The sequence below is a fragment of the Chiloscyllium plagiosum genome, unplaced genomic scaffold (assembly GCF_037043375.1).
Source record: "Chiloscyllium plagiosum isolate Xiang-an unplaced genomic scaffold, Cpla_swu_hap1 HiC_scaffold_4, whole genome shotgun sequence".
Taxonomy (NCBI): Eukaryota; Metazoa; Chordata; class Chondrichthyes; order Orectolobiformes; family Hemiscylliidae; genus Chiloscyllium; species Chiloscyllium plagiosum.
Window position 1 is genome coordinate 70,115,239 of NW_028270142.1, and position 26,741 is coordinate 70,141,979.

At 40.9% G+C, this 26,741-nt stretch overlaps 1 protein-coding gene across 43 annotated transcripts in view; it reads left to right on the plus strand.

Annotated features, from left to right (window-relative positions):
- Nucleotides 1–26,741, plus strand: part of rims2a (regulating synaptic membrane exocytosis 2a) — a 1,173,408-nt gene that overhangs the window by 956,470 nt on the left and 190,197 nt on the right. For 31 of the 43 annotated variants that reach the window (XM_087986315.1, XM_087986332.1, XM_087986320.1 and 28 more), the window contains one exon: nucleotides 807–1,184. The exons of the other annotated variants lie outside the window; for them this stretch is intronic. In XM_087986315.1, the coding sequence (XP_087842441.1) occupies nucleotides 807–1,184 (378 nt within the window). The remainder of the gene's footprint in view (nucleotides 1–806; nucleotides 1,185–26,741) is intronic. 43 annotated transcript variants of the gene reach the window in all.

Below are 26,741 nucleotides of genomic sequence, written 5' to 3' on the forward strand. Positions count from 1 at the left end.
TTCTAACATTCTAACATTATCCTATGCAAAATAAGCATGTTAAAAATATTTTGAAGATCAGAGCAAAACTAAAAATTGAATACCAATTAGGTAAATTTTCATCTCATATGTGCGAAAAGAGCACATTGCTTGTCTATAATTCAGTTGATGCATTAAATAATCAGATTTCTTTGCGTGAGAGGAAAAGTTCAACTCATTCAAAACTTTGCCTTTATATATATATATATATATGTATACATATATATATATATCAAATGAAAATCACATAAACCTCTAATAAAATCATTTTCATGAATGAAAAATGAAACAATACAGAATCTAGAACTCAACTCCAGTTCAGATGCTTTGGCAGTCTCCATATGGTCCATGTAACCCCACACATTCCTGTTGCAGTACACATTTATAAAATGTGACATTTAAACATCTTCATTAGGAAATCATAAAAAAAAGTAAAGCAGCACTTTTTACACAAAATGTGTGAACTATTTCCACAAATTTTAAACATGCATGAACATCTCAATTTTTTTCCAATAGCTTTCTCTTGGTTGAATAAAAAGTTGGCTGATTCCTGATTTGCTGTCTGGTTAAATCAGGTGTAGAAATAGTGATGACTCTTTAGAATCAGTCACAACCTAAATTGTTGTGTGTGATTTTACGCTTGTCAATGTTTCTGCATTTGTTTCTGAGTTTTCTGATTATTTCTATTCTTCTCAATATGCTGAGCAATTTCTTTGTTCCTTCATTTATAACTAACTTCATTTTTTTTTTCTTTTTTGCATGCCTTCATTACTTTTGTGTTGTGACAGGAGGTCAAAAGCATTGGAAGAAAAAAAGGAGGGAGGGGAAGAAGGGGAGGAGGAAGAGGCAGAGTTGGAGGCAGAGGTAGAGGAAGGGCAGGGGGAAAAGGAAGAAGGAAAGGAAAAAGAAAGGGAAGAAATAATCCAAAGTGAAGAAAAAGAGGTAAATAAGGAAGTTGGGGAAGAAGATAAATCAAAAGAAGAAGAATGTGATCAAGAGGAATGTGAGGAAGAAGAATATGAGGAAGAGAAATGTGATCGAGAGGAATGTGAGGAAGCAGAATGTGATCAAGAGGAATGTGAGGAAGAGGAATTTGAGGAAGAGACAGGGGCAAGACAAAGAAAAAATGAGGATTTACAAAGGAGATACTCTGAAAATGATGTCAGGTAAAATTTACCGAATCTTTCTGATACAGAAAGACACTCATAGTTAATTTAAAATCCTACTTCATCTTCTGTGTAGTTCCCTTCTCTGTGTGATAATGAGATATTTAACTTAAATTGTTTCATATTTTGAATCCCTGATAGATATTCCTGCCTTCACTGCTTGTAGTCACATGCAGCAGTTGATATTCCTTTGCTTCTGAAAGTAAGGATTTGCTAAGCATGTTGTTTGATATCCTATTGCAGAAGTTATGAATTCATTTATACAAGCCAGTGCATTTGCAAAAACACGTCCAGTCATAAACATGTACTTTGATCAATTTATTTTCTGGGGACAGAATTTTCAGCACAAAGCAAGAAGCCATATTTTCAAGTTGAATCAATCAAAAAGATTGAAAAGTGACTATATGGAATAATTTGTGCCTCATAATTGGGAAGTACAGAACCCAAAGCGCTTTACTATCTGATGTGACATTATGTTCCTAATTTTGGCTGTACCTTTGCTTGTTGAGCTGGAAGGTTCATTTTCAGATATTTCGTCACCATACTAGGTAACAGCATCAGTGAGCCTCCAGTGAAGCATTTTCACTGTGTTATAACCCACTTTCTATTTGTGTGTTCAGGTTTCCTTGGGTTGGTATTGTCATTTCCTGTAATGATGTTATTTCCTGTGGTGATGTCATATCCAGTTCTTTTCTCTGAGAAAAAGAAGCTCTAATGAAGAGTCATCTAGACTCAAAATGTTAGCTTGCTTTTTTGTCCATGGATGCAGCCTGACCCACTGTGATCTCTAGCATTTTTGATTTTAAGTACTTAGGATTATTTTGTTACTGACAACACATTCAATTATAGATTGGAGACTGAGATATGTGAATATTATTATTTGAATAAGTAGCCATGATAAAATGGGACTAAGTTTAGAGTAAGTTGCATTGTTCAGAAGGTGCAACGTGCAAAATAACTGATTTAGCCTAATTAAAGTAATACCAGAAAAATAATGGTGCAGCTTTCCATCTGCTTTGAGTTTATCCATTCAAGTAGTTCTGCCAGATATATAAGGACAACTCCAGGTTTGTTCTTGATCTGTATTGAATTTACTAATCTCAATTAAGGCAAGAATAAGTCTTATAATCCCCAGGTTGGGGAGAAGGGATGGATACGGGGACAGGTGGTGGAACTAACTCAACAATTTAAGATTTATATTAAATGACTTGGAAGAAGGGACTAACTGTAGCATAACCAAATTTGCAGGTGATACAAAGATAGGAAAGCAAATTGTGAGAAGATTAAAAACAATTCACAAAAGTTTAAAGGTAGGTTAAATAAGAACAAAGAAGAAAGAAAATTACAGAACAGGAACAGGCCCAACAAGCCCACTAAGCCTGCACTGATCCAGATCTTCCATCTAAACCTGTCACCAATTTTCCAAGGATCTGTATCCCTCTGTCTTAAAACATCTTAAATGACACTGTCGTGCCCGCCTCTACTAACTCCACTGGTAACGCTTTCCAGGTACCTACCACTCTGAGTAAAGAACTTCCCACGCATATTTCCCTTAAACTATTCCCCTCTCACCTTGTACTCGTGACCCCGACTAATTGAGTCTCCCACTCCAGGAAAAAGCTTCTTGTTATCCAACCTATCCATACCTCTCATGACGTTGTAGACCTCAATCAGGTCCTCCCTCAACCTCAGTCTTTATCATGAAAATAATTCTAATCTACTCAACCTCTGTTCATAGCTAATGCCCTCCATACTAGCTGACATCCTGGTGAACCTCCTCTGTGTCCTCTCCAAAGCATCAACATGCTTCTAGTAATGTGGCAACCAGACTTAACGCAGTATTCCAAATGTGGCCGAACCAAAGTCCCATATAACTGTAACATGACCTGCCAACTGTTGTACTCAATACTCCGATGAAGGAAAGCATGCCAATGCCTTCTTGACCACTCTATTGACCTGCATTGCCACCGTCAGGGTGCAATGGACTTGAACACCCAGATTTCTCTGTGCAGGAATTTTCCCCCAAGGCTTTTCTATTTACCATATATTTCACTCTTGAATTGGATCTTCCAAAATGCATCACCTTGCATTTGCTTGAATTGAACTCTATAAGTGGGCAAAAATTTGGCAGATAGAGTATACTGTGTGAAAATGCGAACTTATCCAATTTAGTAAGCAGAATACAAAAGAAAATGTTCAGTGGAGGAAGATTACACAATATTTTACATAGAAGTATCGGTGTGTCCTTGCACATGAATCACAAAATGTTAACATGCAGGTTATCAAGTAATTAGAAAGGCAAATGGAATCTTGGACTTTATTGTCAGGGGGAATGTAAGTAGGGCCTACTTTAGCTCTTAACAGAACATTAATGAAACCTCACCTAGTGCAGTTTTTGTCTCCATTTCTAAGAAGAAATGTAATTGCATGGAAGCAGTTCAGAGATAGTTGACTAGGTTAATTCCTGAGAATTAATTCCCGAAGGGTTTGTGTTATGATGAATGATTGAGCAAGTTGACCCAATATTCATTGGAGTTTAAGAGAATGAGGTGTCATCTTCTTGAAAGATTTAAAAGTCCAACAAGATAGATACTTAGAGGATGTTTACTCTGTGGAAGAATCTAGAAGTAGGGGGCACTGTTTCAAAGTTGGAGATCTCCCATTTCTTCACAGGTGAGGAGAAATTTCTTTTCTCAGTGTGTTGTTAATGTTTAGAATTCTCTTCCACAGAGAACAGTGGAGGTAGGGCATTGAATGTATTCAAGTCTGAATTAGACAGAAGTTTGATTTGGAAGGATGTCAAGAGTTAAGAGTAAAAAAAATCTCACAACACCAGGTTATAGTCCAACAGGTTTATTTGGAAGCACTAGCTTTCGGAGCACTGCACCTTCATCAGGTCACAATCACCTGATGAAGGAGCAGCGCTTTGAAAGCTAGTACTTCCAAATAAACCTGTTGGACTAAAACCTGGAGTTGTGTGATTTTTAACTTTTTACAGCCCAGACCAACACCAGCGTCTCCAAATCAAGAGTTAAGGGGGATGTGCAACAAAATAACATTAAAGTTAAATTCAAGTCAGATCAGTATGATCTAAATGAAAGGCAGAGTGATTTAGATGGGCTGTTCAACACATTGTTGGTATAATTTCTTACACACTTGCCAAAAACATACATGGGTACAATGGGTCTGGGTGGGTTACTCTTCGGAGATTTGGTGTGGACTTGTTGGGCCGAAGGGCCTGTTTCCATACTGTAGGGAATCTAATCTAATCTCATCTCATCTCATCTTTGTCAGTGAATCTAATGTTCATAAATAACAGTGAGCTTAATAAACGTTTTGTTGGATTCTTCAATGCCACATTATCCTCATCTAGGTGCTACAGAATGAAGGATAACATAAGCATTGCTGCATCAGGTTTAAATAACCTCGAGAGGCAAAACATAAATTACTCTGTGAATGTTTTTTTTGTTTACTTTAAGTTGCTGTTTATTGAATACTTTATGAGATTGAGAGAAATTAAAAGAGAAAGACAATTTGAGGGAAGAGCTTTCAGTATTCTTGCGGTTAACAGTCTAAGTTACTCTCCTTGTGTCACTGTTTTACTTCAAACTGGATAGTTGTAGGCAGTGTTTCATCTCCCAGTATACAAATTACTAATGCAACTGTGATTAAAACAAAAGATGAAAACTTCTTGACACCTGACTGAGTATCAGTGCCTGTTGATTAAAATGCTAACTCAAATTCTGCTGGTTTCATATGTTATATATTGGTTGCCTGGACATGATGATCACAGCAGCCATTTTAGGTCAGTAGTGTCATCTTTTAAAAACCAGAACACTCCAATATTAAAGTCAAATGATGAATGTTGAATATTCACAGTCCATTTTCTATAATATTATAATAGTTATAAGTAACATGGATGGGAGACAACCATATCTAACTTAAAGAAAAAAAATTACAATGAAATGATGATGGAGTTAGTGGGCTGGGTGGAAACAAAATATATTTCCCTCCTCAGCTCTATCTGCATTCCATGGAGACCATTCCCTCTGCAACTCCCTTGTTAGGTCCACATTCCCTACCAACACCTCTCCACACCTGGCACCTTCCCCAGTCGCCACAAGAGATGGAAAACCTGCATCTACACCTCCCCCCTCACCTCCGTCCAAGACCCCAAATCTGGGCGAGATTTACTTGTGTATCCTTGAATCTCATTTACTGCTCCATTGTTCTCAAAGTGGTCTCCTCTACATCAGAGAGACTGAACACAAATTCACGGAATGGTTCAGGGATCATCTCTGGTATTTATATACCAACCAACTCCACCTTCCTGTGGTCATCCACTTCAACTCCCCCTCCCACTCCCCCATGACATGTCCATTTTGGGCCTCCTCCACTGTCTAATGAGGCCACCCGCAAACTAGAAGAGAAACACCTTATCTTCGGCCTCGGGAGCCTCCAACCACATGGCCTCAACATTGAATTCACCAGTTTCCAAATTTCCCCTCTCCCCGCCCCATCCCACATTCAACACTCCAACTCGTCTTCATTCTCTTGACCTGACCTACCTGTCCATATTCCTTCCGATCTATCCACTCCACGTTTCCCACCGACCTATCATAATCATCACCTACCTGTGCCCACCTACCACCATTCCACCTGCCTTGCCCCTCCCCCTATTTATTTCTCAATCCCCCTCCTGCTCCACATTCCTGATGAAGGGTCATGCCTGAAGTGTCAATTCTCTTGTGCTTTGCTGTGGTTTTTCCAGTGCCACACTTTATCGACTCTTACTCTCCAGCATCTACCGTCCTCATTGTCTCCTAGGTAGGTCGATTAGTAGGAAAAACAGTAAGCAAGCAGTGGCAGACACTTAAGGAGGAAATTCATGGCACTCAGCAAAAATATATCCCATTAAGGAGAACAGATTCAAAGAGAGGATAAACAACTATGGCTAGCCTAAGAAGTTAAGGGAAGTATAAAGTTGAAAGAACTAGCATGTAAGAAAACAACAATCAGTGATAGCCCCAAAGACTGGGATAAATTCAGAATCTCGCAAACGAAACCCACCAGATAATAGAGAGAAAATAAACTATGCAGGCGAGTGAGGAATCTAAAAAAACTGACAACAAGGACTTCTTTAAATATATGAAAAGGAAGAGAGAGTTCAAAGTGAACAAAAACACCTGAGAAAATTAATGTGAGGGAATGGTTATGGGGTACAAGGAGATGACAGAGGAGTTAGATATTTTGCATCACTTTTTATGGTGGAAGATACTTTGAATATCCAATGTGAGACGAAGAGCAGATAAATCCTCTGGCCCTGATGGCTTGTGTCCTAAGATCCTAAGAAGTAGCTACAGAGATTGAAATCTTCAAAAAATTACCTAGATTCTGGAGAAGTACTGGAGGATTTGTGGAGAAACATTTAAAAGGGTCCTAAGGGGCAACTGTTTTACGCAGAGGGTGCTGCTGAGGAAGTGACAGAGGTTGGTACATTTACAACATTTAAAAGGCATCTGGATGGGTATATGAATAGGAAGGGTTGAGGGGGATATGGGCCAAATGCTGACAAATGGGACTACATTAATTTAGGATATCTAATCAATAGGGATGAGTTGGATCAAAGGGTCTGTTTCCACGCCGTACATTTCAATGACTCTATGCTAATGTCAAACTCCTATTCAAAAAGGGAGGAAGGCAAAATGTGGAAACTATAGATCAATCAGCCTAACATCTATTGCTGGAAAAATGTTGGAATCAATTGTTAAGCAAGTAATAGCATGTTTGGAAAATCATAATCTAATCAAGTATAGTCAGAAGGCTTCATGGAAGGGAAAACATGCCTGACTATTGGATCTCAACCAGAGTGGATAGAGGGGAATCAGTAGATGCATTGTATTTGAAGTTCCAGAAGCCATTCAACAACATTCCTCACAAATGGTTAAGTCATAAGATAAGTGCCCATGGTGTTGGAAGTAGCATATTGGAATTGGTAGAGAATTGTCTAATAGGCAGGAAACAATGTGTGGGATAAGAAACTCTTTTTTTTTTTAGATTGGTGACCTGTAACCAGTGGAGTTCCACAGGGATCAGTGTTGAGCCCACAACTGTTTACAATATATTTTTATGACTTAGAGGAAGGAAGAAAATGAATTGTAGCTAAATTTATAGACAACGTAAAAATAGGTGCAAAGGTAAGTTGCGAAAGGGGTTCAAGCAGTTAACAGAGATATTGATAGGTTAAGTCAGTGGGCAAAAGTTGGCAAATGTGGAAAAATGTGAAGTTGTTCATTTTGGAAGGGAGAACAAATGAAGAACATTACTTAAGTGGAGAAAAAGCTGTAGAAAGGTAAATGTTCTCAAAAAAACACAGAAAGCTCGCACAGAGGTGCTGCAAGTAATCAGGAAGGTGAGTGAAATGTTAATTTCAAGAGGATTAGAACATAAGAACATAGAAGCCGTACACTGTAGATAGAGGACGTTCGACGCATTGAATCTGCACTGACCTTCCAAAAAGCATCCTACCCAGACCCAACCTATCGCTATAATCCTGCATTTAGCATAGCTAATCCACATAACCTTTGGACTCAGGCAGAAACCCAAGCAGGCACAGGGAGAATATACAAATTCAAAGCAGGCAGTCACCTTTGGCTGAAATTGAACCCAGGTCACTGGTGCTATGAGGCTGCAGTGCTAACCACGATGCAATTCAAGTTGATTGGTGTAGCGAAGTCTTACTGCATCTGTACAAGGTGCTGGTGAGACCATATCTGGAGTAGTGTGAGCAGTATAATCAAATTTATTATTTCATTGGAGGCACTTTAGAGAAGGTTCACTAGTATGATCCCCTATTGTATGGAATCATTGTCTTATGAGTAAAAGCTAAAAAGTTTAGAATTCTTCTCATAGGAATGTCAGATCAACCATGACCCTACTAAATGGTGTAGCAGACTTGAGGGGCTGAATGACCTTTGTTAATAGTCAATTGTCCAACGGTCTAACTGCAGAAATTCACCAAAGATTCTTAGACAGCAACTTCCAAACCCATGACCACTTCCATCTAGGAGGGCAAGGACAGCAGATACATAGGAACATCACCATCTGCGGTCCCCCTCCAAGCCATTCACCGTCCTGACTTTGAAATGCATCACTATTCCTTCAGCGTCGCTGGGTCAAAATCTTGCAATTCCCTCCCTAAGGGCATTGTGGGTCAACCACATGAACTGCAGCAGTTCAAAAAGGCAGCTTACCACCATCTTCTCAAGGGCAATTTGGGACAGGCAATAAATGCTGGCCAGCTCGTGGTGTCCATGTCCCATGAGTGAATAAAAAAGACCAATATCCATTTTATCATATGGACTTTGAATTGAAATACAGTGTTTTCTTCCATTCTGAGGGTTACAGACATTGAATAGTATTTATTTCAGTAGTTTAAAGTTTACTCTCTAATCTGCCAAAATGTTGCAAACTGCTATGAGAGTTGTCAACCACATCCCATGATTTTCCATATATTAAAATGGAGTTTTATTCCTAACACTATGCTACTGTTGTAAGCCTTTGGTAACACTAAGTTTAGATACAGTGGTGGACACGGTCTTTCTTATCATTGATTCACCAGGCATCTTTGCTGAAGTATAGATTAGATCAGACCAAATCAGATTTTGAATATTATCTTGGCTTAGCTGGAGCATTTTTACCTCCAAGTCAGAAAGTTGTGCATACAAATCTCAAACCAGGTTCATCTTGAGTGAGGATTGAATCATTTAGCTATCTAACTGTAAATGAAATATTTAGTCAGGGCACCACGTGGCAGTCATACAGTTCATGTGATACATGAAGAAGAAAAGGTACAATTCCCAGTAATCCTCTCCTATAGCAAAGCCATCATATTTTTCATGTCTGAATAAGATATTACATTTAGGTTGCACTTCTTTGTGTTAAATTCAAGGAGTCAAATGTTTATAACCAGACAAGAACTTGGAAGCAGGAGTAAGCCTTTAGCTCTTGACCCAGTTCAGACATGATGTCATCACCATAATCAATCATTATTAATTTTTGTTTACTGTTAATTGCACTACATCACAATGGAATTATGTAGCTTGAAGGAGACCATTCTGCCCTTTGTGCTGATGCGTTCACAAAAGGGTACAATAGCTAAATGTCAGATTAGAGGAGAGTTACATTGATTTCAAGCATTGCATCGTTGGACCAGATATAACATCAAAGAACTCTTGTAAAAGATAGTGTCATAAGGCCCATGGAAAACACTCCAATCGCTGAGTTAATATTGGTGCAAAATCTGGTTGTCAGCAGTAGCTCCAGGAGTCAGTTATGGAAATGTATAGCACAGAAAGAAGCCATTGTTGTTTCAAACAAAATCCTGGGGTTATTTTTGTCCTAACCAATATTTCTTCTTCAATAATATCACAGAAATAATGATCTTGTCTTCTTTACATTGTTGTTTGAAGGAGTTTGCTGTGCAAAAACTGGCTGTCGCATTCCTGCATGGTATAAGTACTTAACTGGCTGTAAAATTCTTTGAGACATTCAGCAAAATCTTGAGAAGATGATGGGGTTCACAGCCACCAGCGAGAACCCTGCAAGAGTGCCATGAAGCTTTTTTCCAGTAAAGTCCAACATAATCATGTATCTCTTGGATTTGACAGGAGACTAGTGTCAAGACTTGTACTAGGATTAAGGACCCCATGGTTAGAGGTCTGGCCTAACAGACAACCAGAGTCTGGCAGTTCTAATGAACAGTCGCTGAGGCTGAGTATAGCCACTCAATCCCCAGCTACGTGAAGAGAAGTTGGATCCAAAAGTCAGTCAGAGGATCAACAGTGTAGTCTGGGGCTGATGGCAAGTTCCAGTTATTCCCCCACTCCCTGATGTCAATCTTGCAAACAAACTCTAACTGCCTTCAAGATCCCATGAACAGATATTTCAGGGTTTACATCTGGTGCTCACTGTATGGGATGTTCTTCACCTCCTTCACAGAATCTTCCCAAATCCAAGAAAATCCAGCCCATGGTATTTCAAACTTTTTTTTAAAAAATTCCATTCCACAGCCCTACTTTAGTTTCTTAATCTTATTAATGAGAACATTTAAATAGTACTATGAATTTATTTTTATCTACAAATATAGGTGCTGTTTCTAATTGTTTTAAATCATTCGTCTCAAAGCTCAATTTTTATTTATATTCCCTGAAATGTATATTTTACTTACTCTCAATGTCTGTTAATAGTGAATATTAAGCAAGGTTACCAGTTTTGGTCAGGCATATTCTTGGAGTCTTCTTATGACCTTACATCCACCACCACCACCAAGTCAAGCAGCAATCTGTTCTCCCAAGTGAAATATTTAATGAAAATGAAATAAAGAAAACATTGAAAAGCTGAAATTGTGTTGCTGGAAAAGCGCAGCAGGTCAGGCAGCATCCAAGGAACAAGAGAATCGATGTTTCGGGCATAAGCCCTTCTTCAGGAAAAGTTGTGCATACAACAAAGAAAGCATTGTAATGATAACATTGAATCAGCTCATATGCCAGGGTCCTTCCACTCCTGAACTCCAGCAGTTAAGGTCAGAGTAACTGCCAGTGACATTGAGGCAGCATTTGACCAAGTATTACATCAAGGAACCCAAAAAATTAAAGACAATAGGATATGGGAAAAACTCTGCACCAGTTAGAATCATACTAAGAGAAGATGGTTGTAGTTGTTGAAGGCTTCCTAGTCTCACTGTAGGAATTTCTCTAATCTCCCTATTGTCCTCGGCTCAGCCATCCTCAACTGCTTCATCAATGGCCTTTACTCCAATGACAGATAGAAAAATAGTTTTTAGGTGCTGATTTAACAGAATTCAGTAAAATTTATAGTATCTCAGATACTGAAGCAGTTTGTCAAAATACAACAAGATGTGGACATTATTTAGACTGTGTTAAGTGACAAGTAATGTTTCAGAGAGGTGCCAGACAGTATCCAAGAAGAATCTAACCATTTCCTTCAGCTCTGACATTCATTTGCTTTACCATTATTGAATCTCACATTAACATTTGAGAGTTACCATTGACCAGAAATTTAAGTAGAATAGCTATTGTAAAAGCTGATTCTACAAGTGCAGGTCAGAGGTTGTAACTTCCAAAATGAGCAGCTCATTTGTTGAATCCCAAAGCCTGTCCTCAATCTGCAAGGCACAAGACATGAATGTTGTGGAATACTCTTGTCTAGATGACTGCAGTTCCAGCAACTTAAGGAAGCTCAACACCGTTCAAGCAAAATATCCCAACTGATTGACAACTCATCCACAGCCTTAGTAGACACTTATACCTTCTCCATTAATGTACGTTGGCAACAGTAAGTGCCATTCACTAAACCACTATGGCAACTTGGCAAGGTTCTTTCAAGAGCACCTTCCAAACTAGTGGTCTCTATCATCCATAGGACTAGAGAACTTGACAAGTGGGAAGACCACTTCCTTCAAGTTCCCTTTCATGTTACACAACATCCTGACATGCTGTGTTGCTGTTTTTTGCTGTCGCAGGACAAAGTCCAGAATTCCCATCTAGCACTGATGATTCACATGACCACATGGCCTGAAGAACTTCAAGAAAGTGACTCGCCATCACCTTCTCAGAGACAGTTAGGTATATGCAGTAACTTGTCAGCAACGCACGCAGAAATAAAAAATGAATAAGAAAATACAAATCATTAAATTTTGATTCACAGTGAGGAAGTCCATTAGAGAACAAGTGGCTTCTTTTCACAAGAGGTAGACTTGAAAAGTGGGAATATTATGCTAAACCAGCATCAACTTTTGTCAGATCACATTAGAATACTGCATGAAGTTTTACTCACCAATTGTAAAATAAGAGAATGTTGAGGCAGCAAAGAACATTTACAAGGATATGGGTATACCGCTTTTGAAAGAATTACCCATCTCTTTTTGCTTTAAAAGATGATGGAGGATTTTGGTAGTTGGATCCAGATAGAATGTTTCAATTTGTGTGGAAGAACATAACCAGAGACCATCAATAGTTGATATAGTCACCAATAATCAAGTAGGGAATTCAAGAGAAACTTTTTTTCCTCACCCAAACAATGGTGAGAATATGGAACTTGCAACCATTCAGAGCATTTGAAGCAAATCATATTTGGCCATTTAAGGGGAGGCCAGGTAGCATCCGAGGAGCAGGAGAATCGACATTTCGGGCATAAGCGCTTCTTCAGGAATGAGGCTGGTGTGTCAATCGGGCTGAGATAAAAGGTAAGGGGGAGGGGCACTGAGAATACGATAGGTGGAAGGGGGTGAGGGTGATAGGCCGGAGAGGGGGTGGGGGCAGAGAGGTCGGGAAGAAGATTGCAGGACGGTGCTTAATCCAAGGGTTGGAACTGAGATAAGGTGGGGGGAGGGGAAATGAGGAAGCTGGAGAAATCTACATTCATCCCATGTGGTTGGAGGGTTCCTAGGCGGAAGATGAGGCGCTCTTCCTCCAGGCGTCGTGTGGCCAGGGTCTGGCGATGGAGGAGGCCAAGGACCTGCATGTCATTGGCAGAGTGGGAGGGGGAGTTAAAGTGTTCAGCCACGGGGCAGTTGGGTTGGTTGGTGCGGGTGTTCCCTGAAACGTTCCGCAAGTAGGCGGCCTGTCTCCCCAATGTAGAGGAGACCACATCGGGTGCAGCGGATACAGTAAATGATGTGTGTGGAGGTGCAGGTGAATTTGCAACGGATACAGAAGGATCTGTTGGGGCCTTGGAGGGAGGTGAGGGGGGAAGGTGTGGGTGCAAGTTTTGCACTTCTTACGGTTGTGGGGGAAGGTTCCCAGAGTGGAGGTTGGTGGGGGGTGTGGAACTGACGAGGGAGTCGGGGAGGGAGTGGTCTCTCCTGAATGTTGATAGGGGTGGAGAGGGAAATATATCCCTGGTGGTGGGGTCTGTCTGGAGGTGGCGGAAATGACAGAGGATGATACGATGTATCCGGAGGTTGGTGGGGTGGAAGGTGAGGACCAGTGGGGTTCTGTCCTGGTGGCGATTGGAGGGGCGTGGTTCAAGGGCGGAGGTGCGGGAAGTGGAGGAGATGCGGTGGAGAGCGTCGTCGGCCATGTCGGAGGGGAAATTGCGGTCTTTGAAGAAGGAGGCCATGAGAGTTGTTCAGTAGTGGCACCCGATGTGGTCTCCTCTACATTGGGGAGACAGGCTGCCCACTTGCGGAACGTTTCGGGGAACACCTCAGGGACACCCACACCAACCAACCCAACCGCCCCGTGGCTGAACACTTTAACTCCCCCTCCCACTCCGCCAATGACATGCAGGTCCTTGGCCTCCTCCATCGCCAGACCCTGGCCACACAACGCCTGGAGGAAGAGCGCCTCATCTTCTGCCGAGGAACCCTCCAACCACATGGGATGAATGTAGATTTCTCCAGCTCCCTCATTTCCCCTCCCCCTACCTTATCTCAGTCCCAACCTTTGGATTCAGCACCGCCCTCTTGACCTGCTATCTTCTTCCCGACCTCTCCGCCCCCACCCCCTCTCTGGCCTATCACCCTCACCCTCACCTCCTTCCACCTATCGTATTCCCAGTGCCCCTCCCCCAAATTCCCTCCCTCCTACCTTTTATCTCAGCCCGCTTGGCACACCAGCTTCATTTCTGAAGAAGGGCTTATGCCCGAAATGTCGATTCTCCTGCTCCTCAGATGCTGCCTGGTCTGCTGTGTTTTTCCAGCACTACCGTTTTCAACTCTGGTACACCAGCATCTGCAGTCCTCACTTTTTCCCATTTAAGGGGAGGCTTAACAAGTACATGAGGAAGATTGCAGCAAAGATTTATGATGATAGATTTAGATGAAGATACATGAGAAAGCTCAAATCAGGTATAAATGCTGACGTACATAGATTTGACCAAATGGTATGTTTCTGTGCCTGATAACCTTTATAATCCTATGCAATGTTTACATGGTTGAACTCCCAAATCTCCATGTTATTTTACCTTCCTAGTTGATCCCTCTTTAGGAAATATTAAATTCTTAGTTTCTGAAGTGGTTGACCTAAAATTTGTTTAGTTAGCCATGGTCTCACAGGTGTTCTGGAAATAAAACAAACAGTAGTGAATTGTTGCTTCAGAACGTCTCGAGTAAAATTAATTTTAGATTGTTTTCTAGCTGGATCTCATATTGATAGAAATATTAAAATGGTATTAGACATGTGCAAAATGCCAGGGGCTAAACATTTGACTGTGCTGTTCTTAAGCTCCAAAGCCTGAAACCTGCCCATACCCAGTGGAGAAAAGCACCACTTAAATTTAGTTCTGCACTGAGCACTTTATAGCTGTGGGGATGCTAGACCTCTGTTTCCTGTCAGAAACAGTGTTGAATTGCCTCTGTGACTTACCCTAATCAATATGTAGATAAGTGTTCCTAGGGTACAAAAATGTCTTTAAATTAAGAAAGAATACCCATTTTCAGACTATAGATGAAAATTCATAAACTCTACATTGAAAACAAAAAATGCTGGCGATCACAGCAGGTCAGGCAGCATCCATGGATAGAAAACAAGCTAACGTTTCGATTCTAGATGATGATTCTTCAGAGCTGACATGAAGTCTTTGGCTGACTATCAGCAATAATGCCCCATTTAGATTTAGAAGGCATTTTGTTGTATTTAACTTTTTTTTTCTTTTAAAATTTCTGATATAACTACTTTAATAAAGAATACTGTAGTCCATCATCTTGAAACAAGAATATCCACCTTACCAAAGACTTTATGAAAAGTAGGTTGAGGTTACATTGGTTTCATGGTAAATTTTTTGAAGTAATGAAGGTGAAGTTCTCCTCCAGATTTCACGTCAGCTCTAATGAAGAGTCATCTAGACTTGAAATGTTAGCTTGCTTTCTCTCCACAAATGCTGTCTGACCTGCTGTGATCTCCAACATTTTTTGTTTCCAGTACAGATCCTAGCATCTGTAGTAATTTGCTCCTATGTAGTATCTACAGTCTTCTATGGATTCATTTGCATTCAGTTCATTTATTGGGATAAAATTTATTGGACTGTTTCATTCGGTGTAGATCTTTTATTTTAACATAAACCCTGAAACCATCCTGATGGACTTGTTTAAATATTATTCCTTTCTTGTTTGTTTTAATTTTTCTCCCAACTTTGTGGAATGTTTAATTCATGCTTATTCTTTGTTCTCCCCACTCCCACTATCTATTTTCAAATTGAGGACTTTTTTTATATATGGCTGACTGTCCATAATAATGTTCCATTTAGATTTGGAAGACATTTTATTGTATTTAAGCATAATTTTTACATTTTCAATTTCTGATGTAACCGTTTTAACAAAAATACTGTAGTTCATAATCTTGAAGCAAGAATATCCACCTTACCATAGACTTTATGAAAAGTAGTTATATTTATTTCATGGTAAATTTGTTAAATAATGAAGATGAAATTCTCCTTAAATAATTCTGTGTCTTTTGGAGTTCTTCCAAGATTAAAAATACAATGTGACACTGTTATTCTGGAATGCTTATTCTGGAGCTAGGCAGAAACATGGGGCCTAATGTTTATAGGCAGTGAGGAGAGTGAGTGAAAGCACAGTAAACATAACAAAATTGGAAATGCAGAGAGCCTGCTAAATTTAATGGAAGGTCTTCAGAGAGCAGTAATTGAGAATTTAGGACTGAAGTGAGGAAACATCTCTTCATTCAGAGGGTGGCCAATGTTGCATTCATGATCATGGAAGGCTGTAGGTACCAGAACATTGAGTTTATTTTAAAAAGAGATTCAGAAATGTTTAGGTGTACTGGCATCAAGGGGCATGAAGAGTAAAGAGGAATATGAGTCAGCCACAATCTTAATGAATAGTCACCCAGTTCTCTTGGAGTTTGATACTAGCACGGCTTTATCAGTGGTTGCAGAACCAGTGTTCAACAAGATTTGCCCTGGGCTCTAACCCTTAAGTTTGCTCAAGATCTTGGCCAGACTGAGAATATACACCAGGGAACCATTGCAGATTAAGAGTATGACTTTGGTTCCAGTCTTCTATGAGAAGCAGTTTATGCAATTATCATTGATTGTTGTAAGAGGCTCAGACCCGAACCTACTGGGGCAGAATTGGTTGAGAAAGATTCACATTGTTTGGCTCAAAATTTTTAGATTAGAAAATGGCTGCCTGAGTGAAATCCTAATTAAGTACTCAGAAGTCTTTCAGGAAGGATTAGGGACTATCAAAGGGCAAAGACCCCTTCACATGTAGACCGGAAACCAATTTTGCAAGGCCCACCCAGTGCCATTTACTTTAAGACTAAAGGTAGAGTTGATAATCAGGAGGCTGGAAATTGAAAGAATTAATAACCCAGTGTAGTTTGTGGAATGGGCAGCACTGGTCATACCAATTGTGAAGCCTGATGGCTTGGTTCACTTTTATGGGGATTTTAAGCAAACAGTAAGCTGTTTCTCGCAACTGGATAAATATCCAATCCCTTGCATAAAGAACTTCAGTACAAAACTGGCAGGGAGGCTGTCCTTAATGAAGCTGGACGTGAGTCAAGCCTACTAGTAATTGCGGCGAGATGAGGAGTCCCAGACGAGGGCCACATTAATACCTATAACGATTTGTACCAATATACAAGATTGCCATTTGGGGTATCATCAGCCTGCACCCTTTTCCAGTGGGCAATGGAGAACATTTTACAAAGGCTACCCTGGTTGACATTTATCTGGATAATGTGCTAACACCCAGGAAGACCAATGAAGAGCACTTGGAGAGCTTGGACATAGTGCTTAAATGTTTCTCCCAGGTGAGGGTTGTGAATGACCATCACAACCAGGATTGAAACATTTTTAGACCCAGATTACCATAGAGAATGGCATATTACTATTAGGAGTAAGACTAATTGATTGTCCCAAGTAAAGGTTGGTCCAGATAACAGTTGAACTCCTCCAGAGTCGTCCAGGAGTTTCCAAAATGAAGATATTGACAAGACCTTATGCCTGCTGGACAGGATTGGATGCTGAAATAGCTGCATTGGTGGGCCGGTGCCCAGAGTGCCAAGAAGGACAAAAGTTCCTGCTGGCAGTGCCCCTACATTCATGGGAATAGCCAAGTAAATCATGGACTCAGTTACACATCAACTGTACCAGTCCTTTCATGGGTGTAATGTTCCTGATCGTTGTGGATGCCCCATCAAAGTAGTTGGACGTGCTTAGAGTTAATTCCACAAATGATGATGATTGAAATGCTTCAAGGATCATTTATGAAATGTGTACTCCCAGAAGTATTGGTCACAGAGAATGGGACGTCACTTACGAGCAGAGAGTTTCGCAAGTTGAACAGCATTTGACATGTTCAGACAACTCCATATCATCCATCATCCAATGGTCTAGTGGAAAGAGCAGTCCAAACGTTGATGGCAGGCTAAAAGAAGCAGCTTACAGCTGCATTTGACACTAAACTAACCTGCTTCCAGTTCGATTATTGGATCATCCCTCACAGAACTATAGAGATAGTTCCAGCAGAATTCCTGATGGGGAGAGGACACTAGTTGTCCACAGCAACAATATCAGAAGCAAGAGTCTGGACCATCAGTCAAGGACTAATGTATTCTGAACATTGCAATGCATCAAGGAACGGAAAAGCTTTCTGGCCAGTTTGACCACGAGGCAATCATGCTCCTTAGGCTAAGTACTTTGGGCTTGGTTTATAGTCAAGAACAGGATGATATGATTAAGTGAGGCAAATATGAAAAACCAGAGCTTAACACTGATGAACTTGCAGCACTGGCAATTGTCCAGGTTGTAAAAATCAAGGATTTTTGCAGCACATGAAAATGTCCTTCAGCCCATCAAGTCCATGCTGGTCATCAAGCATCCACCTATTCTAATCCCTTCACTTTGTATACTAAGGTATTCAAGTGTTCATTTAAATACTACTTAAATGTCTTCATGGTTCCTGCCTGTATCACCCTTTTAGGTATGGGTGGGAAGGTGAACTCAGTATTGAGGCCTCTGGACTGTAATCAGAAGATGATATGTTGTTCCTCCAATTTGCGGAATGATTCACTGTGGCAGTGGAGGAGACCGAGCATGGACATGTGGTAGAGGGATTGGGAAGGGAAATTGAAATGGATGGTCACTGGAAGGTCAGGTCAGCCCTCACTGGCCCGACTGAGATGCTCGGCGAAACGTGCCCTTGGTTTATGTTTTGTCTCCCAATGTAGAGAAAACCACATTGGCAGCATTGGATACAGTAAACTAGATTGGAGGAGAGACAGGTGAACCTCTGTCTCACCCGGAAGAACTGTCTGGGGCTCTGGATGGAGGTGAGGGAGGTGGTATGCCAGCAGGTTTTGTATCTTTTACAGTTGCAGGGGAAGGTACTGGGGGGGTTGGTGGGGAGGGTAGTGCGAACCAAGGAGTTGTGAAGGGAATGATCCTGTGGAAGGCAGAGAGGCTTGGGGAGGAGAAGACGTTCTTGGTAGTGGGGTCTTGTTGGAATTGGTAGAAGTGTTTGGGGATGATACGTAGATTGGTGGGGTGGTAGCTAAGGACAAGGGCGACTTTGTCTTTATCATGTCTAGAAAGGGTGGGATTTAGAACAGTGGACTGGGAATGGAGGCGATGCAGTGGAGGGCTGTCTGGATGACAGAGGGAAAAAGCATGTTGTTTAAAATAGGTAGACATCTGGGATGCTTAGGAGTGGAGACTGAGGAATTGGGGAAACGGGATTGAGTTTTTACAGTATATGAGATGGGAGGAGGTGTAGTCCAGATAGTTAAGAGAGTTGTGGGTTTGCATTAAATGTTAATATGTAAACTGTCGCCAGAGATGGAAATGGAGGGGTCAAGGAATGGGAAGAAGACTAAATGATTTTAAGGGCAAGGTGGAGGTTGGCAAAGTCGATGAACTGTTCCAGTTCAGCCTGGGTTCAGGATGCAGCTCTGATGCAGTCATCAATGTAACAGTGGCAGAGTTGGGGGATAGTACCTGTGTATGTACTGAAGAGGGACTGTTCGACATGGCCGACAAAGAGGCAGGCATAGCTGGGGTCCACGGCCAACCCCTGAATTTGGAGGAAATGGGAAGACCTGACATCATGAAATTGTTACGTATCATTACATGCCCCCATTCAATGTGTTTTATAGCTGTGGAGCGCTGCAGGAATGTGTACATTAGATTGGGTGTCCAGCCCAATCCTTAGCAACCATCCTGACTTTACTCCTAAAATATGAGGTTGGCAGCTGTCAACAAGCCTATTGACCTGAAGAATTCATTGTTGCTAGCTATTAAAGGGCTGGCATGGACAGTTAGTTCAGAATGGTCAGGCCGTTTGAAAAGGCCAATATAAAAGTGCAGGAAGGAAGCAAGGAGAGGGATGCCCTGAATGTATGTCCACCCCCTACTCCAACACTATACCCCTCCCTCTTTCTCCAATGCAACAGGCTTGTTGAAAGGGGTTCCACTTTCTCCCTACCTATCCTGAAATCCCAGGAGTTATCTCCTCATGGCAACCTCCAATCTTTCCATGCAGTCCTTACAGCATCCATCTAGTGTTGCTGGAAGTGATGGAGTTGCCAGACAGTTCCAAATGGCTGTCAGACCTGTTGAGTAAGTCCAGCATTTTCTATTCTTGTTCTAGGTCTCCAGCATCTGCAGTGCCTTGCTTTTATCTTGCTTGGAACAATATTGTTGTTCCTTCACTATTGCTATGCGAGGTCCTGGAATTCCCAGAGTACCAGCACTCCCCTCCAAAAAGTACTAACACCACATGGACAGGAATGATTCACAAAGGCTGCTCACTACCACTTTCTCAAGGGCAATGCGGAATGAGAAGTCAATGCTGGCCCAGTCAGCAATATCTCATGAATGAACAAAAAGTACATGGACCGGTTGGACTTAATCTAAGTGCTTGGAATTCTATTTAATCATATTTTTCCCTTCTGCTGGTGCCTTACATGGCATAAAATTAGTTACAACATTCCTATCTGTTCTGTAATCAAAACTGCAGCCCAACAGCTTTTAGATTGACGAAGTTAGAATCAAAGTACAAGCAATACTGATTTCATGATGGCGTATATATTAAACCAAGCAATGTGATTCTTAAATATGAAGGCACGTTCTTAATTTAGTTCAGACAGTGTTTAATTATTATTTAATGGCTTGCACATTAAGCAGTTGTGGTGGTTGGGAACTGATTTGATTAATATGGGTAATTTTGAATTTAGTATCACTCTATAGCTCTGACTTCATGACCTCATTTGAGAATGATACCAAATATCTCATTTGTATTCAAGTAACTTATATGGAAGCCATATTTGCATTTCATAACTTGAAATTTAAAAATGAAACAAAAATTTTGTTTCCTTTCTCTCCTTCAAATTTTCACCATTTTTCTTGAAAAAGATTGAATCCTGCCAGGGTAGTTTGAATGGTGCCAGTTGTTCTGTTGTAACTCACCCATTCTGGAATTCCATATGCCAATAGTTTAGACAGTAGGTGTCAGAATGTTAAAGTGTTAATTACTTTATCAGGAAATGTCAATCTTTGTTATACATTTGTAGTTTACTCAATAATATTCACAAAGTTGAGTCACAATTCTATGTTCATCTCCAACCTCTGGTTTGGAGCATACATTCCACACATCAGCTCATTTCGGCCTGTAAGCATTCCCAAAAAAGTTATCACTAGGTTTCACCTCTGAATCAATGGGGAGCCAAACTATGTTTCAAACATAACAATGAAGATAAACTACAGAGTTTGTTAATTGCTTTTATAGTAATCATAATATTGAAGAACATGTACAGTAGTAAAATTAGTCACACATTAATAAATCAACACAATTGTAATGCATTATTGTCATTCTGAGTATTTCCTACTGCAACATGAAATGCCATGAAAAGTAACATGAGTATAAAGATAATTACCTGCTAACTTTACAAATAGCAAAACAAGGGACAGAATTTGGATTGAAATTAGGTTGGAGAGAACTGCGCCAAGCCATATTCTCTTATCTCCAAAAAGTATGCAGTGCAAGGCCACACAATTCTCTAAGTCCCAAAAATCATTGCAAAGGTTGTGATGCACAATTAATCTGTGCCTATTAACTTTGACCACATGCAGTAAGCAGCCTTTCTGCTGCCTGCTCATTTAAATGATTGTAAGATGTGGTCACTGCTCAACACATGGCTGAATCCCTACAAGCCTGAATTAGGTGTGCAAAGTCTTGAGAGGTTAGTATGAGTTCAGGGTAGCCTGTACTACTTAAAGCCAGCCAGCATCTCTTAAAGGGAATGCAAACTTTGGCTGGAGTAGGTGCTGGAAATAATTGTAAGATTGAGTGTGACTTGGGAAAGATTCCCAGATCTTATGACTCCTCATGGAGGTGCAGAGGACGACAGAAGTTATCTATCTGAAAGTAGACAGTGATAACGAGGAAAAACCCTCACATGATCATACCTTGGTGGCTATCAACTCAGATACAAATACTGCATACTTTAGGGGCTGGTTCAGAGAAATGAGAACACCAGACATGAATGACCTGCTTTCAGGGCAGAGGAAAGTGTAGCACAAAAGCCAATTCACTGCACGCTGAGGTCACAAGTGATTTCTGTAGCAGAGAACTCTGTTGGGGACTTTGGAGCACATTGGAACTGCAGTCATGTTCTAATCAGTTTGTAGTTTAAAAGTTAAGATTAAATTAGATTATTTACAGTGTAGAAACAGGCCCTTCGGCCCAACAAGTCCACACTGACCCTCCAAAGTGCAACCCACCCAGACCCATTCCCCTACGTTTACACTTTCACCTAAAACACTACGGACAAATTAGCATGGCAAATTCACCTAACCTGCACATTTTTGGATTGTGGGAGGAAACCCACACAGACACAGGGAGAATGTGCTGAAGAGCCTGTTTCCACACTAAGTAATCTAATCTAAAGGAACAACATACTTCATATCTCAGTTGTATAGTGCCTTTATTAGCAGTACACCTCAGGCAGGATATAGTGGCCTTGAAGTGAATGCAGAATTGATCTATCAGCATGATGTATGGACTCCATATGTTAAGCTAACAAAGGAGATTGTGAGGGCAAATTTAAATAAAGTTTTCAAGATTAGGTTCCCTACAGTGTGGAAACAGGCCCTTCAGCCCAACAACGCCTCACCGACCCTCCGAAGAGTAAAATTTCTCTCTGACTAATGCACCTAACACTATGGGCAATTTAGCATGGCCAATTCACCTGAACTGTACATCTTTGGACTGTGGGAGGAAACCCACGCAGACACAGGGAGGATGTGCAATCTCCACACAGGCAGTCACCCAAGGCTGGAATTGAACCTGGGACCCTGGTGCTGTGAGGCAGCAGTGCTAACCACTGAGCCACCATGCTGCTCTACTAAGAGGGACAGATATTAAGAGGAACAGAATTGTTAGATAAAGTTAAACTATTTCCTCTAGTAAAGAAGATCAGAACCAGAAGCACAGTTAAGGAAAATAGAATCAGACCTTTTAGGAGTGAAATAAGGAAATATTTTCTGCAAGTATGGTAAATGTTTGGAACATGTTTCCCCAATTTTTATTCATTTTAAACTGGAGATAGATAAATTGTTGTCATCCATAGTTATTAAAGGATTTGGGCAAAGGCAGTATGCAAGGTTAGGTCTCAGAGTCGCCAAGTTTTGTTGTAAGTTGTGGTTCATCAAGGATGTGTAAAAGTGACATCAGAAATAAAAGATCCAATTAGCTCTCACAATTCTCTCTATCATTTTGTTACCATGCTTACACAGCTCACACAAGCAATTTGTTAACATAGTGATCAAATCAATATATAGAATGTAAAGCACAGAACAGTGCCGTACAGTACAGGCCCCTTGACCCACGATGTTGTCCCGAGCATTTATCTTCATCTAAGATCAACCTAATCTACACACCCCTCAATTCACTGCCATCCATGTGCTTGTCCAGTAGTCGCTTAAAAGTCCCTAATGTTTCTGACTGTACTACCACCGCTGGCAGCGCATTCCACACACTCACCACTCTCTGTGTAAAGAACCTACCTCTGACATCTCCCCTGTATCTTCCTCCAATCATCTTAAAATTATGACCCCTTGTGACAGCCATTTTGCCCTGGGGAAAGGTCTCTGGCTATCTACTCTGTCTATTCTTCTCATTACCTTGTACACCTCTATCAAGTCACCTCTCTTTCTTCTTCTCTCCAGTGTGAAAAGCCAGAGCTGACTCAAACTCTCTTCATAACACAAACCCTCCAATCCAGACAGCATCATGGTAAATCTCCTCTGTACCTTCTCTAAAGCATCGACATCTTTCCTATATTGATGCGACCAAAACTGGACATAATATTCCAAGTGTGGTCTAACTATGGTTTTATAGAATGCAGAAAAATCTCCTGGCTCTTTAACTCGAGCCCTCAGTTAATGAAAGCCAAAACACCATTAGACTTCTTAACAACCCCATTAACTTAGGTGGCAATTTTGAGGAATCTATGTACATGGACCCCAAGATCCTGCTGTTCCTCCACAAAGCCAAGAATCCTGTCTTTTAGAAAATTGCAATATATCACATTATTGCATTCCACCAGTTCCTTCATTCTAAGAAGAAATCCTTGCCTTAATCATAGTCAGATAATATATCCCATGTTCAGCAATAAACCATTTTAACTGATTATATGCTTATCCCAAAAATAGTGCAGCATGAACAGATATACAAGTAATCTAAACCATCACTTCCACACTCCTGCAGATCTTAGATGCAATCTACTCTGGTCCTGAGGAATGGACTGGGAATGTAGCAGGATGCATTGAATTGTGGCAGTAGAAATGAAGTGAAGTTGCTTCCTGACTCCCAGCGATTCAGTCAGTAGAGTCAAGGATAGTCTTCTGCCCAGAGGCCAACTGAGGTCATTAAGCAGCTAAGTAGGGGCCTCATTTCACCACTTAGTAATCTATCTTTAAAGCCATGCAATAAAAATATGGTAGCAGCCTTTGTGAGCCTGAGGCATGTGCCTGTGTGATCATCTTCTAGTCCATGGAGGACACCCTTCACGAACGCTAGGGTAACCACTGCTGAAATAACTTTTTGCCCTCTGCAGTGATTCTTTTCTCACTCCCTCACAGGAGACTGTTTGACTGGCTTGCTCTTCCTATCTGGATTTCTTGACTATTTGCAACCTCATCAAATGCCACCACTAGTGCTGGTGTAGTTTGAACTGAGGCACTGGCAGCCCTACAATGGTTTTGAAGGATTTAAAGCCCTAGTGCCAGGCATTGTGTTCTCTGATGGGCAATGGGTCTCCTGGACATGGCCATGGCACATTTAGCCCCAGCTTTCTGATAAGACATTGATACCCTTCCTATGAATTCAGCTTTCCCTCTGTTTTTTCCACAAAGTGTTATCTGGATATTATTTGTACAGTTGCTTTAGCATGCTCAACAGCGTTGTCACTGGTAACTTATATTTATTGTAATCCAAAATTAGCAGCACTATTAACTGAAACAATATAAACACAAGAACCAGATGTACAAATATATTTGTCATAAAAGTACATTAGGTTCCCTCCGAACATGTGATCCGTCAGCTCCCACATCCAATCTGATCCAATACTGTGTGAATGTTCTCAATTTCATGTAAAAACCAAGTCCACAAGAACTGCTTTGATTTAAAGGGCGAAATCATTGAAAGCTTGTACTCCATTTCCCCATCTCCTTCCCACAAATGGCAACATTGATGTAAGCTGTAAATTCTCATTCTCAGGGAGCCAGTTTAAACTCCGTTGGTGTGGATCAGCAGGTATTGATAGAATTGCAAATTACCACATTTTGAGAAATTAATTAGAACAGTAATACTCAAATTCCAGATGTAGGTTTATCTGTATTGAGTAGTCAATAGCTTGTGAAGAAAGTTTTTTTTTAATTTAATGCAGTGAATGTTTATTTCAATTTCTGGTTAACTGCAATTCCCCAAGATGTTGATACTGGCGGGGGGGGGGGGGGTTAACTATTGGAATACAATGGAATATCAAGGGCATATGTTGGATTCTCCCTTGTTAGAGAAGGTCATTGCGTGGCACTTGTTTGGTGCAAATGTAACTTGCAACATATCAGCCCAAGCCTGATTGTTGTCCTGACTGTCTGTCTTGCTGCATATGGACACAGGCTGCAACAGTAATTAAGGCTGTGTAAATGTGAACTAAATACCTCAGTTGCATTTTATGTGACAATAAGACTTCTGCTTTTTGCATGATGCTTTAGTACCATATGGTCAATAGGTAGCTCAGTAACCACACTTTGCTTTGTCTTGGTGGCTGAGACACAGATGGTATAGTGGAATTATACAAATACAGGGGGAATTTACCAATATGCTAGACTGTGTAGGCTCACATATGGGGGGGACATTGAAGGGGTGGAATCACTTTCATTTGCAGTGTATCTCAGAAATGCAGGCGTCTGCAAAATGGCCTTGGTGGGTTCTGTTCCCATGGGAGATCTTGCAATCCAGCAAGAGAAACTGGAATGTATTTATATACAGCCTCAGTGAGCTATCTTATGCTGGTAAACTGAGAGATGTTGCAGATATTGCCTGTTGGAATGTGACACATAAATATTCATGACCATCTTTACTGTGATCTAAGACTGCAGTTTGCCCTGCCACAGGTGACATATTACAGTGAGGACCCCCCCCCCCCCTTAGTGAAGTGGAAACATGCTAGCCCCAGTTTAGAAACCCTATTTGATCAAACAATAACTGCACTCCTACCTTTCAAGGAGCTGAGAGTGAATATAGAACATTACAGCACAAGAACAGGCCTTTCAGACCACAGTGTTGTGCTGAACATGACACCAAATTGAACTAATGCCTTCTGCCTGCCGTTGGTCCATGTACCTCTATTCCTTACATAGTCATATGCTTATCTAAAAGTCTCTTAAATGCTCCTGTCATATTTGCCTCCTCTACCATCCCAGATTAGGAGACTTCTCAGCTGTCTCGCCCAGCTCAGGAATCTAAACAACCACCAGTGGATTGGATTGGTGTTGTTGCCATGAACCTTTTTGTATACTAGCTTGTCTACTCCAATAATTAAAGATCTGGAAAGCATTTTTGGCAAATGCTGAGAAAAGCTAAGCATGCTAAGTGGAAGGGGGAATAGGATACATGAAGCATGAGGAATGAGGTGCCAGGTGTGAGGGGAGATTCAGTGTCAGATCGATGAGGTCTTAGGGTGCCAAAGGGTGAGAAGAATAGTGTGGCAAGTAAGTTGGTGAGTGCTTTAGGTAGGTTGGATAATATGGGGATGATGTTGGAGATTGTCCCAACTGGGGTGTCGGGGAAAATTGGGTTGTGCTTGGATAGTTTTGAAGATTGGAGAAGCGGGTTGGTCTGACTGGTCAAGAGGATTTTTGGAATGTGGATATTCCAGCAGTTTTTAACTCCTTTAATTTTTGCTGACAAAGTATTAAGGCAGGTTAGTTGAGACCTTGTGAAGTCTCCAACTCTAGTTCAGATTTGAGGACCTTTTCAAAAAGCTCTAGTTGCAGGGTGACGTT